This window comes from Ranitomeya variabilis, chromosome 4 (genome assembly GCF_051348905.1).
Source record: "Ranitomeya variabilis isolate aRanVar5 chromosome 4, aRanVar5.hap1, whole genome shotgun sequence".
In the NCBI taxonomy this organism is placed as follows: Eukaryota; Metazoa; Chordata; class Amphibia; order Anura; family Dendrobatidae; genus Ranitomeya; species Ranitomeya variabilis.
The window spans coordinates 293,452,716-293,468,024 of record NC_135235.1 but is presented as its reverse complement, the minus strand read 5'-3'; the positions used below and the strand labels follow the sequence as shown (position 1 = coordinate 293,468,024).

General features: G+C 46.6%; 1 protein-coding gene across 1 annotated transcript in view; it reads right to left on the bottom strand.

The window, feature by feature from the left end:
• Positions 1–4,338: 4,338 nt before the first annotated feature.
• Positions 4,339–15,309, bottom strand: part of LOC143764550 (uncharacterized) — a 47,303-nt gene continuing 36,332 nt past the window's right edge. The window contains exons 10-11 of the mRNA XM_077250215.1: positions 4,998–5,141; positions 4,339–4,865 (exon numbers count right to left, since the gene is read on the bottom strand). Of these exons, the coding sequence (XP_077106330.1) occupies positions 4,596–4,865; positions 4,998–5,141 (414 nt within the window). The 3' untranslated portion in view covers positions 4,339–4,595. The remainder of the gene's footprint in view (positions 4,866–4,997; positions 5,142–15,309) is intronic.

Here is a 15,309-nt window from a genome sequence, read left to right as displayed (position 1 = left end):
GCCTTTAAGAACAGAGAATACTGGTCATGCGCCTTTAAGACCAGACAATACTGGACCTGCGCCTTTAAGAACAGACAATACTGGACATGCGCCTTTAAAACCAGACAATACTACATGCGCCTTTAAGAACGGAGAATACTTGCGCGTTTAATGCCTTGATGTAGAGTGGCTGTGCCCCCTTAATGCTAAAAATCGATGCCTCAGTGTGAGCCGGCCGGGTGAATCAAGATGGCCACTGTGAGCTGCAGAGTAGATAAAATCTCGCAGAGAGCGAGAAGCGCCAACTCGGGGGGCGGAGCGACGGACACGATGCTGAATAGGCCCAAGCCGGGGCCTAAGTTTCTGTAGCAGGCGGGCGACACCAGCGGGGCGTTTCAGGAGACTTCCGGGATGCGGCCTACACATCGGCCGAAGCCAGGGGCTAAATTTTTGTAGCCGGCCAGAGCGTTACCTCAGAGAGGTGGGCCACAGGAAAGTGGCTAAGGCTGCCTGCGCCTTTATGGATATCCCTCTGAAGATGGATCCACTCACCATCGTTGCGCGTCCCGGCACGGAGCCGCCGCGGATGTGGGTTTCAGCGCTGATCTGTGCAGCGTGGACGGTGTAGGGATAAACCTCAATCCATCATCCGTTTGTTAGGGAGGAGAGGAACCGTCCGCCTCCTTGTACCATCCGCTCTTAATAGTGGTGGTGCAGTGGGGGCTGCTCGGACGCCACACTGGATTGTGCCTCTGAACAGCCGAGGGTAAAACCTGGTGGGCAGGGCTGAATGTCCGGCAATAGGCCTGGCTGCAGAAGAGGATACTGGAGGTGACACTCCAGTGCTCGTCTGATAAGGGAGGGGGGAGATCGGTCCCATGAAAGGGGCCCGTCGGCCCTAGAATCAGCTCAGGCAGTGGCTTCCCACGTCGCAGGAGAGGATACGGAGAGGTGAAACTCCCGTGCTCGCCTGTTGTTGGTTCGGGGGAGATCGGAACATGAAAGAATCCGTCGCCCCCTTCGTCCGGTAAAAGTAAAAAGATTCTTTGGGTCTGAATAGCAGACCAGTCCGTGTGCCTCCTACGGACACTAAGCAAGAACTGGTTAGCTGGGAGCCAGCAGAGGGGTGTATACTGCAGGGGAGGAGATCACTTTCTTTGTAATACTTAGTGTCAGCCTCCTGGTGGCAGCAGCATACACCCACGGTCTGTGTCCCCCAATGAGGCGAAGGAGAAATAGACAATATCCGTCAGGAAATCCGCTCCCAATCACCAAGTTCAGTGACACCCATCCCTCCCTGCATCTCCCCTGGCTCACTCACCACATTCGATCCCATCACTGAAGAAGTCTCCAAGCTCCTCTCCTCTTCCGACTACATGCGCCACCGACCCCATTCCCTCACACCTCCTCCAGTCTCTCTCCAGTCGTCACAACTCACCTAACTACAATTTTTAATCTTTCCCTCTCCTCTGGCATTTTCCCCTCCTCCATCAAACACTCTATCATTACCCCATTACTAAAAAAACCCACCCTCGACCCATCCTGCACAAACTACAGACCGGTCTCCAATCTCCCCTTCATCTCAAAACTCTTGGGAGCGCCTGATCTACTCCCGCCTTACCCGTTACCTCTCCACTCATTCCCTCCTAGACCCTTCACAGTCCGGTTTCCGCCCCCTACATTGGACAGAAACTGCACTCATCAAGGTGACCAATGACCTTCTGACAGCAAAATGTAATGGTGACCACTCTGCTCATTCTCCTTGACCTTTCTGCAGCTTTCGACACTGTTGACCACCGTCTCCTACTCTCTAGGCTCCAGTCTCTAGGCATTGACACTGCTCTTTCCTGGTTCTCCTCCTACCTTTCTGACCGCTCCTTCAGTGTTCTGTTCTCTGGCTCCACTTCATCCCCTCTTCCTCTCACTGTTGGGGTACCTCAGGGCTCAGTCCTTGGCCCCCTTCTCTTCTCCCTCTACACAACCCCAATTAGACAGACCATCAGCAGATTTGGCTTTCAGTACCATCTTTATGCCGATGACACACAACTATACACGTCATTTCCTGACCTTACCCCCGCTGTACTACAGAACGCCACTGACTGTCTGCAGTCTCCAACATGTCTGCTCTCTATCTGAAACTCAACCTCTCCAAAACTGAACTTCTGCTCCCGCCTTCTACTAACTTCCCTAAATCTGACATTTCCCTCTCCGTGGGTGGCACAATAACACCCTGGCAGCAGGCACGCTGTCTGGGTGTTATGTTTGACTCCGATCTCTCCTTCACCTCCCACATACAATCTCTTGCCCGCTCGTGCCACTTACACCTAAAGAACATCTCTAGAATCCGCCCTTTTCTCACCATGGAGACAACAAAAACCCTCACTGTTGCCCTAATCCACTCCCGCCTGGACTACTGCAATTCTCTATTAATTGGCCTCCCCTTACTCCTTTCCCCTCTCCAGTCTATCCTTAATGCGGCAGCCAGGGTTGTCCATCTGGCTAATCGTTACTCAGATGCATCCGCTCTTTGCCAGTCATTACACTGGCTGCCCATTCATTACAGGATACAATTCAAAGCACTTGTTCTCACCCACAAAGCTCTCCACAGTGCGACACCCCCTTACATCTCCTCCCTCATTTCTGTCTATCGGCCTAACCGACTGCTGCGCTCTGCAAATGACTATCGACTAACCTCGGAACTAATCCGTACCTCCCACTCCCGACTCCAAGACTTCTCCCGTGCTGCGCCAATCCTCTGAAATGCGCTACCCCAAGATATTAGGACCATCCACAACTTGCATAGTTTTAGGTGCTCGCTCAAAACACATTTGTTCAGAGCGGCCTACCACGTTAACTAATGAAAGTAATTTTATGTTTGTGTGTTTGTAGTCCATTCACTAACTCCATCCACCCCCCACCCCCTGAAGATGGCTGGACCATCATTGTAAATACATCATTGTAAATACACACCTGTACTTTGTATCTCCCCCACCTCATTGTAAATTGTAAGCTCTCATGAGCAGGGTCGTCTTATTTTGCTTTATTATTGTATTGTTAACGTTGTTACCTATGACTGTTGTGTTTGAAACTGTTAAACTGTAAAGCGCTGCGGAATATGTTGGCGCTATATAAATAAAGATTATTATTATCCTGTGGTCTTGCCCTAAATTAGAATCCTTTTCGGAAGGCATATTGGACATTATATGTAATTTTCTGTTAGTACCAATAGATTTCACACCTCTGGTCTGCATATTGGGGTACACTGAAAACCTGATTACTGATGAATATGGAAAACTGCTATTTCTCGAATCTTGTATCTGGCTAGGAAATTGATAGCTCAATATTGGATATCTGACAAGATCCCTACAGCTCCTGAATGTATAAATAAGAAACTGCTGAACCTGGAAAGAAGTATTTGTTTAAAAGAGAAACGCAGTATCTAAATTTGAAAAACTATAGGCCTCGTAGATTGATGGATCCGATGTGTGGCATCATCCCGTGAACTGCAGAAATGTTGCCTGGATCTATTTTAAAAGTCTAATACTTAGAACGTAGAAGTCATTGTGATCATATATGCAATGACAACCTGCTAAGTATCGCACTGGAAGTTGTTGGACTTCATCTTCATCGTACTCTTGAACAAGTGGTATATAATTAACCAAACATGTCAGCCCTTTCTTTACTGGACCGAGCCATTACTATTAATTTCTACATATAGTTATGAGTTGTTGTACTTTGGTATAGGATTTATGTTTGTGTTGTTTTGCTGTGAGTATCCTTTATGATGAAAAAACTTTAATAAAAACATAAAAAAAACAGAAGTGCCAACATAAAACAATTTGGGCACCAGTCTCCGTTCCCGCAACTATACATGATGCCTCCTCAATGGTTTTGCTACTTTCTTGTTCTACTATAAAAGCATCGATAACTCAATATCACACATTTGTCCTTCCATATAATAGGTAAAGTGCAAGGGCATATCAAGTCTTTTTCTGACAATCCGCTGACTTCTTCTCTTACTTGGTCAGCTTATAAAATGACTATATCTGCAGGTTTGGAGTCCTTGGATTTTGTATATGGATTCTCAGGATTTTCAATCCCTCTTTTTTTAAGCCATAAGGAAGATAGATTGAACAATACGGGTTAGACGGACGTCATTACAGGGGTGCAAGTTGCCCCCTTTTATATCGGGCTTCATGGTCCCCCCCCCCCTTATTCCTCCCCTTCATCTCATTCTTTCCTTTCGTGTTCATACCATTATTATTTGGAGTGACCCAGCTTCTCTTGTTTGGGTCGCTCTCTTTCCCCAGATACTTTATATGTATCGTCAAAGGTCATACAGTCTCCCTGGATAGGGGATACCTACATCCGCCATGGATTTATTTTTCTTTTCAGAGCTTGTTGGACTTGACTGAAAATGACTTTTGACTTGAAAGTTCTATTATTTTGGGACTTGATGGCTACATGTCTTGATATACAGTTGTAAATGAGATTTCTTTTTGTAATCGTTATGTTGCTGAATCTTTTGTTACTTGATTGTTCCGAATTTCTTTCCAATAAAAACCAGATTAAACATAAAATGAGTATAACCCGAGAGCAGGGATTTCTGGTGACCATCATGTTAGCAGATGGGTCTCTGTGTTCTGGTCCACGGCAGGGCTTTTCTGCTTGCTGGTAACTCGTCTCGTTATGTTATCGATGTCTTTCAAAGAGGGGAAAAATCGTCTTCGTGAATTGACGGGAATGTCCTGCCCCACAAAGAGCTCAAAGCGGACGAAATGGTCGAGTAATATTTTAATGTCTCGCCTTTTGCTGACTCCGCTTTCAAATAATTCTGTAATCTTCTTAATTATTCTTGGGTCAACTCTTTCCTTTGTAAGAGCATCCTAAATAAACAGATAGGGATGTTTATACATTAGAAATAAAAGTAATCTACTAACAATAAAATAAAAAGTCAAGCAATAGCATAATGCTATAATAAAAATTACAGCAGAATGACAAGTTCTGCTTTCTGTTACCTCTCCTTCTACAGGGTGGTTCTTATGGTGCGAAAACTGCGGAAAAAGAATGATATAACTGTGGATCAACTCAACAGTTGTGTCTAATGAATTTTTTATTTTCTTCGATGCCAATTTCATTTGCCACTTTGACTTCTTTTTAATCTATAAGCAGAAAAAAAATATGTTATGTAGTCAAACAACAGTATTTTTTTTTTACTACCAGAGGAAAATGTAACTTTAAGATGTTTAATATATATATTCTTAACAAAAAAAAAAAAGTAAAAGTAGCACTAAAAAAAAATAAAAAAAATCACAAGTTGGGTGCAAAGCCCTCCAGGCAAAGACCAAACCTTATGTAGAGATTTTTTTTTTAAAAAGGTTCTCACTCACATCGCCATGATGGACTAATAAACAGAAGCTCAAGCTCCTTTTTTCCACTATGAATGGTGCACTGCCTCCAATATTTGAGTACGTTTATATCACTCTTTTTTTCCCCCAAACAAAAATGACAAAATGTAAAAAATTAAAGCAAAAAAAAAATCTCTAGTATTGCTGAGCTTGTAATTCCCTGTTCAAATTACTAATTAAATATCAAAATATTATCCCATACTACTTTCGCCACACTGCCCCTACTTTAATAGGTCACTATAAATTCTGATTAGTTTTGGGTTCTTCTCCTTTTTTCCCTTCTGTTTCCTTGGCTGCCCTATCCCCCACGTTTTTTTCTTCCAACTTCTTTTTTTTTTTTTTTTAAGTTTGCACTGTTGTCATTTTTTGAAACATTAATACTTAGTCTTCAAACTTTTCAATCAAATAGTAATAAATATATTTTTCTCGTTCGCCTCATTGGGAGAAACAGAACCATGGAGATGGTCTGTTGCAACCTGGAGGCTGACACTATTATTGCATGTAAATAAAATTGTGTGCTCACCTGCAGCCTATACCTCGCCTCCTGGAGCCAGACATCCTCAGATTAGTGTAGTGCCGGTGGAGGCGAGGGCTGTCTCAGACCTGTCTTCGGTTAGGCGCTAACCATTTTGTTTTTTGCTTTTCAGGTGAATGTCTCTGGGTAACAGAGTGTAATTGTGCACTCTTTTTCACCTACGTAGTGACGGAGGGTACAGGCTGTAATTTTTCAGTTTGTATCCTCTCGCGTCGGTATGGCCCGACCAATGTATCTTAACACCATCGGTGGCCAGGTACTGGGGCGGAGGTCGGTGAGCCAACTAGCTCTTGCCTGATTCCCCATATAGCATGCGTGCATGGAGCAGAAGGTAAAGGGATTCAGATCTTCAGGACAGGTAAGTATAAACTTGTCATGAGCCCTTTCTTCCCTCCCCCTAGTTCCCCCACCTCTATTCCTTTCCTTGGGATGGTAGTTACCAGTGTACAGCTCCAGGGAAGAGAAGGGGACTGTCACTGTGCAGGGGCCAGGTGCTGCTGCTGACTTGTCTGATCTCCCCTTAGCTGATCGGGGATAGACAGGTTTGTTGGCTGGCTGGAGTGGGACTGTGCCGCGCGGCTACCTGTGTATCTGCAGGCCGTGTAGTAGCAGGCTGGACGCTGTTGCTGCTGGTTTGGTTCCAGCAGGCAGGCTGCAAGCGCGTATAGCTGTGGGAACGCTTGGACAAACGTGTTACTCCCAGCCTTTCAGCACGGCTACGCTTTCAGCCAATTGGCGGTGGTGTCTCAGCACGCCGGGTTCCTGTCCCTCTGGATCTGTCCCTTCTTCCTCCTTTACAGCACAGTACTTTTTAAGTGGTGGGGAGTCCAGAAAAACCTCAGCGTCTTCCTTCTCATGGGATAGCAAACTCACAAGGGAAACAGATTCCTGCAACATGGATATGGTAGGTTGTTAGCTACTGCGGACCGATGCTAAGCAGGCTAACGGTTTAGAGGAGTCTTCTTTTTCTTTCTGTCTTTTCTCTGATATTTCTAGGCATGCTGTTCAACACCCACCAGAACAAGGGTTTTTCTTCCCAAGGAGAAGAGAGCTTTCCTCCAGCAGGGGGTTCGCTCCCTGCAGAGGCCTTGGCTTCCTTCGTACCGCTCGGCTATGGCTGTCCTGGGAACGATGGTGGCAGCATCGGAAGCGATTCCTTTTGCGCAATTCCGTTCAAGACCACTCCAGCAGGCCATCCTATCTCAGTGGAACAAGTCTGTCCTCTCTCTGGATCGTCAGATTCGCTTCTCCTCCCGAGTCAAAGGATCCCTCAATTGGTGGCTGTCATCCCCTCTCATCTTCCAGGGTCGGTCCTTCCTTGCCGTTCACTGGCAGGTGATGATGACGGATGCCAGCCTTCTCGGCTGGGGTGTGGTCTTTCTCCACCTGACTGTCCAGGGTCATTGGTAGGCAAAGGAATCTTCTCTACCGATCAACATTCTCGAGATAAGGGCCATTCTTCTGTCCTCTCCGTCAGGAAACCTTTATGACATCTGGAGAAAAATATGGCCCCTCCTGTCCGGGCTCATGATTTCAGTCTATAACTGAATTAACCAGGGTGTCCAGGACACTGGTTACAGTTGTGGAATGATTGCCAGTGACTACTACCACCCCAGGAACTCCAATTGTCGCTGCGAGTGAACCAGATCCTCCAGCCACCCCACACGAATATGGCTGGTCATGAAGGCAGTCCAGACGACCTTGGGTTACCGCCTTGTCCTGGTCTACTCCACTGGTGGTAGACACTTCGGTATCTCGCTAATCTAGGGTGACCACTTCTTGCTGAGTCTGCTGAACTTAAGGACCCCACGGATAGATGCATAGAATCTGTGGCGAGGTCCGCTTTTGAGGAGGCAGGTTTTGCCTTTTGCCCAGCTTTTTCTGCTACTTGGGTCTCCAAGGCGGTGACTGTGTGTTCCAAGCATTAGCAACAAAGTTTTCTGGCTGGTTCCCAAGATTTGTAACTAGCAGACACTGTGGTTCAGATTGCGCAGGCAGGTAAGTATCTCTATTCAGCATACTTAGATTCAGCGGATGCTCTGCTCAGGAGGCAAGTATTTGCGTGGCAAATCACTGCATGCTCTGGGTCAAGGTGTGGAGGGCAGACCCAACTTCCAAAAAATTGCTGACAGGACTACCATTCCAGGGGTGTTGCTTATTTGGAACCAGGCTAGATAAAATCATTTTGGAAGCTACAGGCAGCAGAAGCACCCTGTTTCCTCAATCCAGATCCAGCTGTCCTTTTCGGAGGCATGGGGCCTTGCAGGTCAGTTTCCAGCACTGGATGAGTCAGGTTGGCAGATTACACCGAAGGTCTCCCAGTAGCTCAGAAGGGCTAGATATACACCAACATCTGTTGGACGCCCTTCTGGATCAGAGGCTAGGTCCTTTGGGTCCAGAGGCAACAGGAAAGTCAATGCTTGATGGGTGGCTCCCACTTAGGGATTCTTCCCGGTTGAGTGGCCGCCTCATATTTTTTCAGAAGGCACAGCTTAGGCAGTGATCTTTGGGTTAGGGAGATCATCTCTTCAGGTTACAGAATAGAGTTTATCACTCTATCTCAGGATCGTTTCTTTTGCTCTGACCCTCCCAGCATGACAGTCTGTTTCGACCAGGCGATAGCTTCCCAGCTTCAGGCGGGAGTGATTGTAGGTGTTCCCATTTCTATGCTTTGTCACAGTGCCCAGGTTATTCAAAAAGATCCTGGCCTCGGTTATGGAGCTGCTGCCGAACAAGGGGATAATTGTTTTCCCCTATCCGGATGATATATTTTTTTTTTTACTCAAATAAATTTTTATTAAGAATAACATTACAATTGACATGTTACATTCTTGTTTTCAGTACAAAGTTTTCCCCCCAAACGAACCCCGCAATCCCAACTTATCCCGCCCCCCCAATAAGACAGCCCACCTTGTTTAATAGCTCCACACTCAAATCAATAGGATGACTATCCCCTCAGTTAGGACCATAGGCCACGTGTTATGTTTTCACCAATTCAGAGTCTTGATTCACCCGGTCTCTATAACAAACCTATCCCATGGCAAGCCACGGAGACCACAGCTTATCGAACATTTAAATTTTCCCTCTTTTCTGATAAAACCCCTTTTCCAGTTTCAGGCCGTGCTTCACATATTGGAGGAATTCTCTTCTTGAAGGCGGCTCGTCCTTAATCCAATTTCACGCTATTACCTTCCGGGCCATATACAGCAATCTGGCAATAGCTGTCTTCAGGTTGTTATCCACTCCAATCTCATCCACGCACCCCAACAAGCACACCATCGGGTCCCTTGGCACCGTGCATCTGTATGCTCCTTCCACACGACTCAAAACTACCAACCAAAAAGCAGCCAGTCTCGGACACGTCCACATCATATGAAATATATCTGCATCTGTAGATTTACACCTCGGGCACTCAGAATCATCACGCAAGCCTGCCTTATATAACACCTTCGGAGATTTGTAAACTCTGTGTATTACATAAAGCTGTGACAGCCTATACGGCTCGCTCAGAGACAGCCATGGAACCCACTCCAGCACCGACTCCCAAGTTTCATTCTCCATTGGGCCCAGATCCCTCTCCCACTTAGCTCTCGCCAGTATTGGAAACCTTAACAGGAAAGTGTGCAGCAAGTCTTTATAAAGAGTGAAAATAACCCCCCAGTAGTCCCTTCACCACACACATACTCTAACACTATATCCCTTTGAATTCTGATGCCTCCGTCCAGGGCCGGACTGGCCATAGGGCACTTCTGGCAAATGCCAGAAGGGCCGGTGCCAGTGGTGGGCCGCTCAATCCGCCGCCCCCGCCGTCGCATTCAACTACACCGGCGTATAGACGCCGGTACAGTTGAATGCAATGATGGAGGAGAGCGTCTACAGACGCTCCTCTCCCATCATTCCCCGCTCTGCCTCTGACACTGCGGGTGCGCGATGACGTCATATCATCGCGCACCTGCTGTGTCCCGGGCAGACTGCAGCTGCTGAGACAGGAGCAAGAACCAGGAAGCAACGCTGGGCACGAGGAGAGGTGAGGAGAGTTTTTTTTTTTTCTGGACTGTGGGGCCATTCTCGGAGGAGGTGAGGGGAGGAAGAGAAGAGATGTGGGCTGTATATAGTTCTCTGTGGGCTGTGCTCTGTGCTGTATACTACTGTGGGCTGTATATAGTTCTCTGTGGGCTGTGCTCTGTGCTGTATACTGCTGTGGGCTGTATATAGTTCTCTGTGGGCTGTGCTCTGTGCTGTATATAGTTATCTGTGGGCTGTATATAGTTCTCTGTGGGCTGTGCTCTGTGCTGTATACCACTGTGGGCTGTATATAGTTCTCTGTGGGCTGTGCTCTGTGCTGTATACTACTGTGGGCTGTATATAGTACTCTGTGGGCTGTGCTCTGTGCTGTATACTACTGTGGGCTGTATATAGTTATCTGTGGGCTGTGCTCTGTGCTGTATGCTACTGTGGGCTGTATATAGTTCTCTGTGGGCTGTGCTCTGTGCTGTATATAGTACTCTGTGGGCTGTGCTCTGTGCTGTATACTACTGTGGGCTGTATATAGTTCTCTGTGGGCTGTGCTCTGTGCTGTATACTACTGTGGGCTGTATATAGTTCTCTGTGGGCTGTGCTCTGTGCTGTATACTACTGTGGGCTGTATATAGTTCTCTGTGGGCTGTGCTCTGTGCTGTATACTACTGTGTGCTGTATATAGTTCTCTGTGGGCTGTGCTGTATATAGTACTCTGTGGGCTGTGCTGTATATAGTACTCTGTGGGCTGTGCTGTATATAGTACTCTGTGGGCTGTGCTGTATATAGTACTCTGTGGGCTGTGCTGTATATAGTACTCTGTGGGCTGTGCTGTATATAGTACTCTGTGGGCTGTGCTGTATATAGTACTCTGTGGGCTGTGCTGTGTATAGTACTCTGTGGGCTGTGCTGTATATAGTACTCTCTGGGCTGTGCTGTATATAGTACTCTCTGGGCTGTGCTGTATATAGTACTCTCTGGGCTGTGCTGTATATAGTACTCTCTGGGCTGTGCTTTATATAGTACTCTGGGCTGTGCTGTATATAGTACTCTGGGCTGTGCTGTATATAGTACTCTGGGCTGTGCTTTATATAGTTCTCTGTGGGCTGTGCTGTATATAGTTCTCTGTGGGCTGTGCTGTATATAGTTCTCTGGGCTGTGCTGTATATATTACTTTGTGGGCTGTGCTGTATATATTACTTTGTGGGCTGTGCTGTATATATTACTCTGTGGGCTGTGCTGTATACTACTGTGTGGACTGTGCTGTATACTTCTACGTGGGCTGTGCTGTATACTACTGTGTGGTCTGTGCTGAATACTGCTGTGTGATCTACTACGCGAGCTGTGCTATAGTATGCAGGCTGTGCTGTATACTATGCGGTTTGTGCTATATAATATGCGGGCTTTGCTATATACTATGGGGAGTATATTATATTCTATGGGGGAGGCCATGTTATGTACTATGTGGCTGTGTTATATACTATTGTGGGGGTATATTATATTCTATGGGGGAGGCTGCGTTATATACTATGGGGGGCTGCATTATATTCTATGGGGGGCTACATTATATATTATGGGGAGGTGGGCTGTATTATATTCTATGGGGGTTACATACTCTGGGGTGGCTGCATTATACTCTGTGGGGTGGCTGCATTATACTCTGGGGTGGCTGCATTATACTCTGGGGTGGCTGCATTATACTCTGGGGTGGCTGCATTATACTCTGGGGTGGCTGCATTATACTATATGTGGGCTGCATTATACTGTATCGAGGACTATGGGGAATACGTTATACTATATGAAGAACTATGGGGTGCATTATACTATGGGAAGTGAATTGTACTACATGGATGACTGTGGCGGTGCATTATACTATATGGAGCACTATGAGGATTGTATTATGCTATATGGAGGACTATGAGGATTGTATTATGCTATATGGAGGACTATGAGGAGTGTATTATACTATGTGGAGGACTGAGCAGTGTATTTTAATATATGGAGGACTATAGGGAGTGTATTATACTATATGGAGTACTATGGAGCACATTATAATATATGGAGGACTATGGGGTGTATTTTACTAAACAAGTAAAATGCTGCATATTCGGATTGTTTTTGCTGGAACTAAAAGCCTTGTTGTCAGCAGCACATTGCCAGTGTAAACTGTAGATGTGCTGCTGAAAACATGATACTGTATGGTGATCTGTTAGTGATCTATTAGTGATCGTTCTGTCTCATCATTATTCCTCAGCTGGTGGAAAGAGGCCGGGAAACAAGCGTTGAACAACTTCAGTATTGTCGATCAAACTTGTTTAGCGGCCTGAACTCAGCGCACGTAAATACAACAGAAAGGCTTCTGTGTGATGTGCAATATGTTAGCATTTGGGGACCCATTTTAAACTTTGCCTAGGGCCCCACTTTGCCTAAAACCGGCCCTGCCTACAAGTGAACAAAGGTATTATACAGTCACCATGTGACAAGTGGGCCTGTGTAACTTCAAATGCCAGGGCTGAATTTTAGTCCCAGTCCGGCCCTGCCTCCGTCCCTATTCTGAGCTCCAAATGCGTGTCTCATCCGCAAATATTGATATTCCCCCGCAGGCCCGAGATCAAATTCCACCTGCAATTGGGAAAAGGATTTCAACTCTCCCAGCTCAATTATCTGATAGACGTATTGAATCCCCTTGGCCTGCCATTCTGGTAGTACCCCCATTGCCACAAACTCCTTTAAATTATTATTATGCCATAGCGGGGAGAATCTGGTCAGACCCGTAATCCCACGTATATGTTTAAGTCTACCCCACAGCTTACATATCAATAACATAGTAGGATACAATTTCGCCAAAGCCCCCAGGGAGCCATCCTCCAGACATTGTACTACTGGCCTTCTTTTTGTCACCTTTTCCATTAATTGCTGTACCGCCCCGGACGACCCTTCATGCGCCCAGCCCTTTAAGTGCTGACTCTGGGCTGCAAGAAAATATACTTCAGGGTTAGGCAATGCCAAGCCCCCATCTTCCTTGGGTCGCTGAAGTGTCTCCAGTCTGATACGTGGATGGTGTCTCCCCCATACCAAATTCCTGAACAGGGAGTTAATCTGACGAAATTTCCCGAGCGGTATCCAAACTGGCGCATTATGAAGAACATACAGAATCTTCGGCATCAAAATCATTTTGATAAGATTCACCCTGCCCACCACAGATAAATGCAGCTTAACCCAAGCATCCACTTTTGCCTTAAGAACACCTAAGATTGGAGTCAGATTCCTATGTATGTAATCCGTAACCGGCATAGATACCCATATCCCAAAATATTTAAATTGACTTACCACCTTCAGTCGCCCATCCTCCAGCAGCTCACTCCCCTCCTCCCCTACGTCGTCCACTTTAAACAAAATAGACTTACTCCAGTTTATCGTCAGTCCTGACAGGGAGCCAAATCTTTCAATAATCCCAATAGCCCCCCCAAGGAAGCAACCGGGTCAGCTAGAAACAGTAGAATATCGTCCGCATACAACGCCACCCTCTCTTCAATCATCCCATATTTAAACCCAGACACCTCGTCAGACTGTCGAAGTTCAGCAGCCAGTGGCTCCACGGCCAGAGCAAACAAAAGAGGAGAGAGCGGACACCCCTGCCTTGTCCCTCTAGCTAATTGTACAGTCCGTGGTAACTTCCCATTCACCCGGACTCTGGCGATCGGCTGCGAATACAGCAGCCGAATCCAGGACACAAACCGCTAGCCAAACCCTATATATTGCAACACCTGCCAGAGATATCCCCATTCCACACTGTCGAACGCCTTATGGGCGTCTAAAGATGCAATAACTCTCTGGCCACAGTTATCAGACTTAAGCTGCAGATTCATAAATACCCTCCGTAGGTTGACTGCCGTGGATCTATCAGGCATAAAGCCAGATTGGTCTGGGTGCACCAGGCCGGAAATCACACTCGTCAACCTCATCGCCAACACCTTGGCCAGAATCTTGACATCTATAGTGAGCAAGGAGATTGGCCGATATGACTCAGGTTGCCCCAAGTCTTTCCCCTCCTTAGGAATCACCGCTATTTTGGCCTCTCTCATGGATGTAGGCAGACACTCCCTAGTCTTAGCCTCCTCTAGGACCGCCTTTAATCTGGGAATTAGCACCTCCCCCATATGTTTATAGATCTCAGCAGGAAACCCATCTACTCCAGGCGCCTTCTCATTAGCCATAGATTGTAATGCCCGACCCAGCTCCTCCTCTGTTATAGGAGCCTCCAAGCCCTCTCTATCTGCATCACTCAACCTCGGGAGCTCCAGTCCCTCAACGAACGCCACTGTGTCTCCCACCATCCCATCCACCCGAGAGGAATATAGGTCCTCGTAAAAATCCGCAAAAACCTCCAAAATCTCTGGAGTCTCGGAGTCACTCGTACCACTTCTGGAAACCGGAGAATGGACAAATGAAGTACTTCTCTGTGCAGAAGCCACCAGCGACAGCATGTGACCTACAGTTTCACCCTCCTGATAATAAGCCAGCTTCATGAATTCCCGCTTCCTTTCAGCTTTACCCAGCAAAATTTCTTCCAGATGACTTTGAGCTGCCTTTAATCTCTTCCCAGCTTCCGGAGTACCCAGTGTCACCATCTCATCCTCCGCTGCCCTCAACCCATCAATCGCTGCCTTCTCTGCCTCTCTCGACTTCCGCTTACATCTACTAATGTCTCTAAACAACAGCCCTCTTAAGTACGCCTTCATGGCTTCCCATACAGTAAGGGTGTGCACACGTCCGGATTTCTTGCAGAAATTTCCTGAAGAAAACCGGAAATTTTCTGCAAGAAATCCGCATTTTTTTTTTGCGGTTTTTTTCAGCATTCTGCAAGCGTAATTAGCTTGCAGAATGCTAAAGTTTTCCAAGCGATCTGTAGCATCGCTTGGAAAACTGACTGACAGGTTGGTTACACTTGTCAAACATAGCGTTTGACAAGTGTGACCATCTTTTTACTATAGATGCAGCGTCTATAGTAAAAGATAGAATGTTTAAAAAAAATAAAAAAAATAAAAAACATGGTTATACTCACCTGCAGGCGTCCGTTCCTATAGATGCCGTTGTGGTTCAGGACCTTCCATGACGTCGCGGTCACGTGAGCGGTCACATGACCGGTCTCGACCAATCACAAGACAGTGACGTCATCGCAGGTCCTTCACCGCACACCAGCTTTAGAAACCGAAGCGGCAGCATGCAGCGGAGAGGCGGGAAGACATCGAAGGTGAGTATAGGACTATTTTTTATTTTAATTCTTTTTTTTTACCAATTATATGGTTCCCAGTCTGTGGAGGAGAGTCTCCTCTCCTCCACCCTGGGTACCAACCGCACATAATCTGC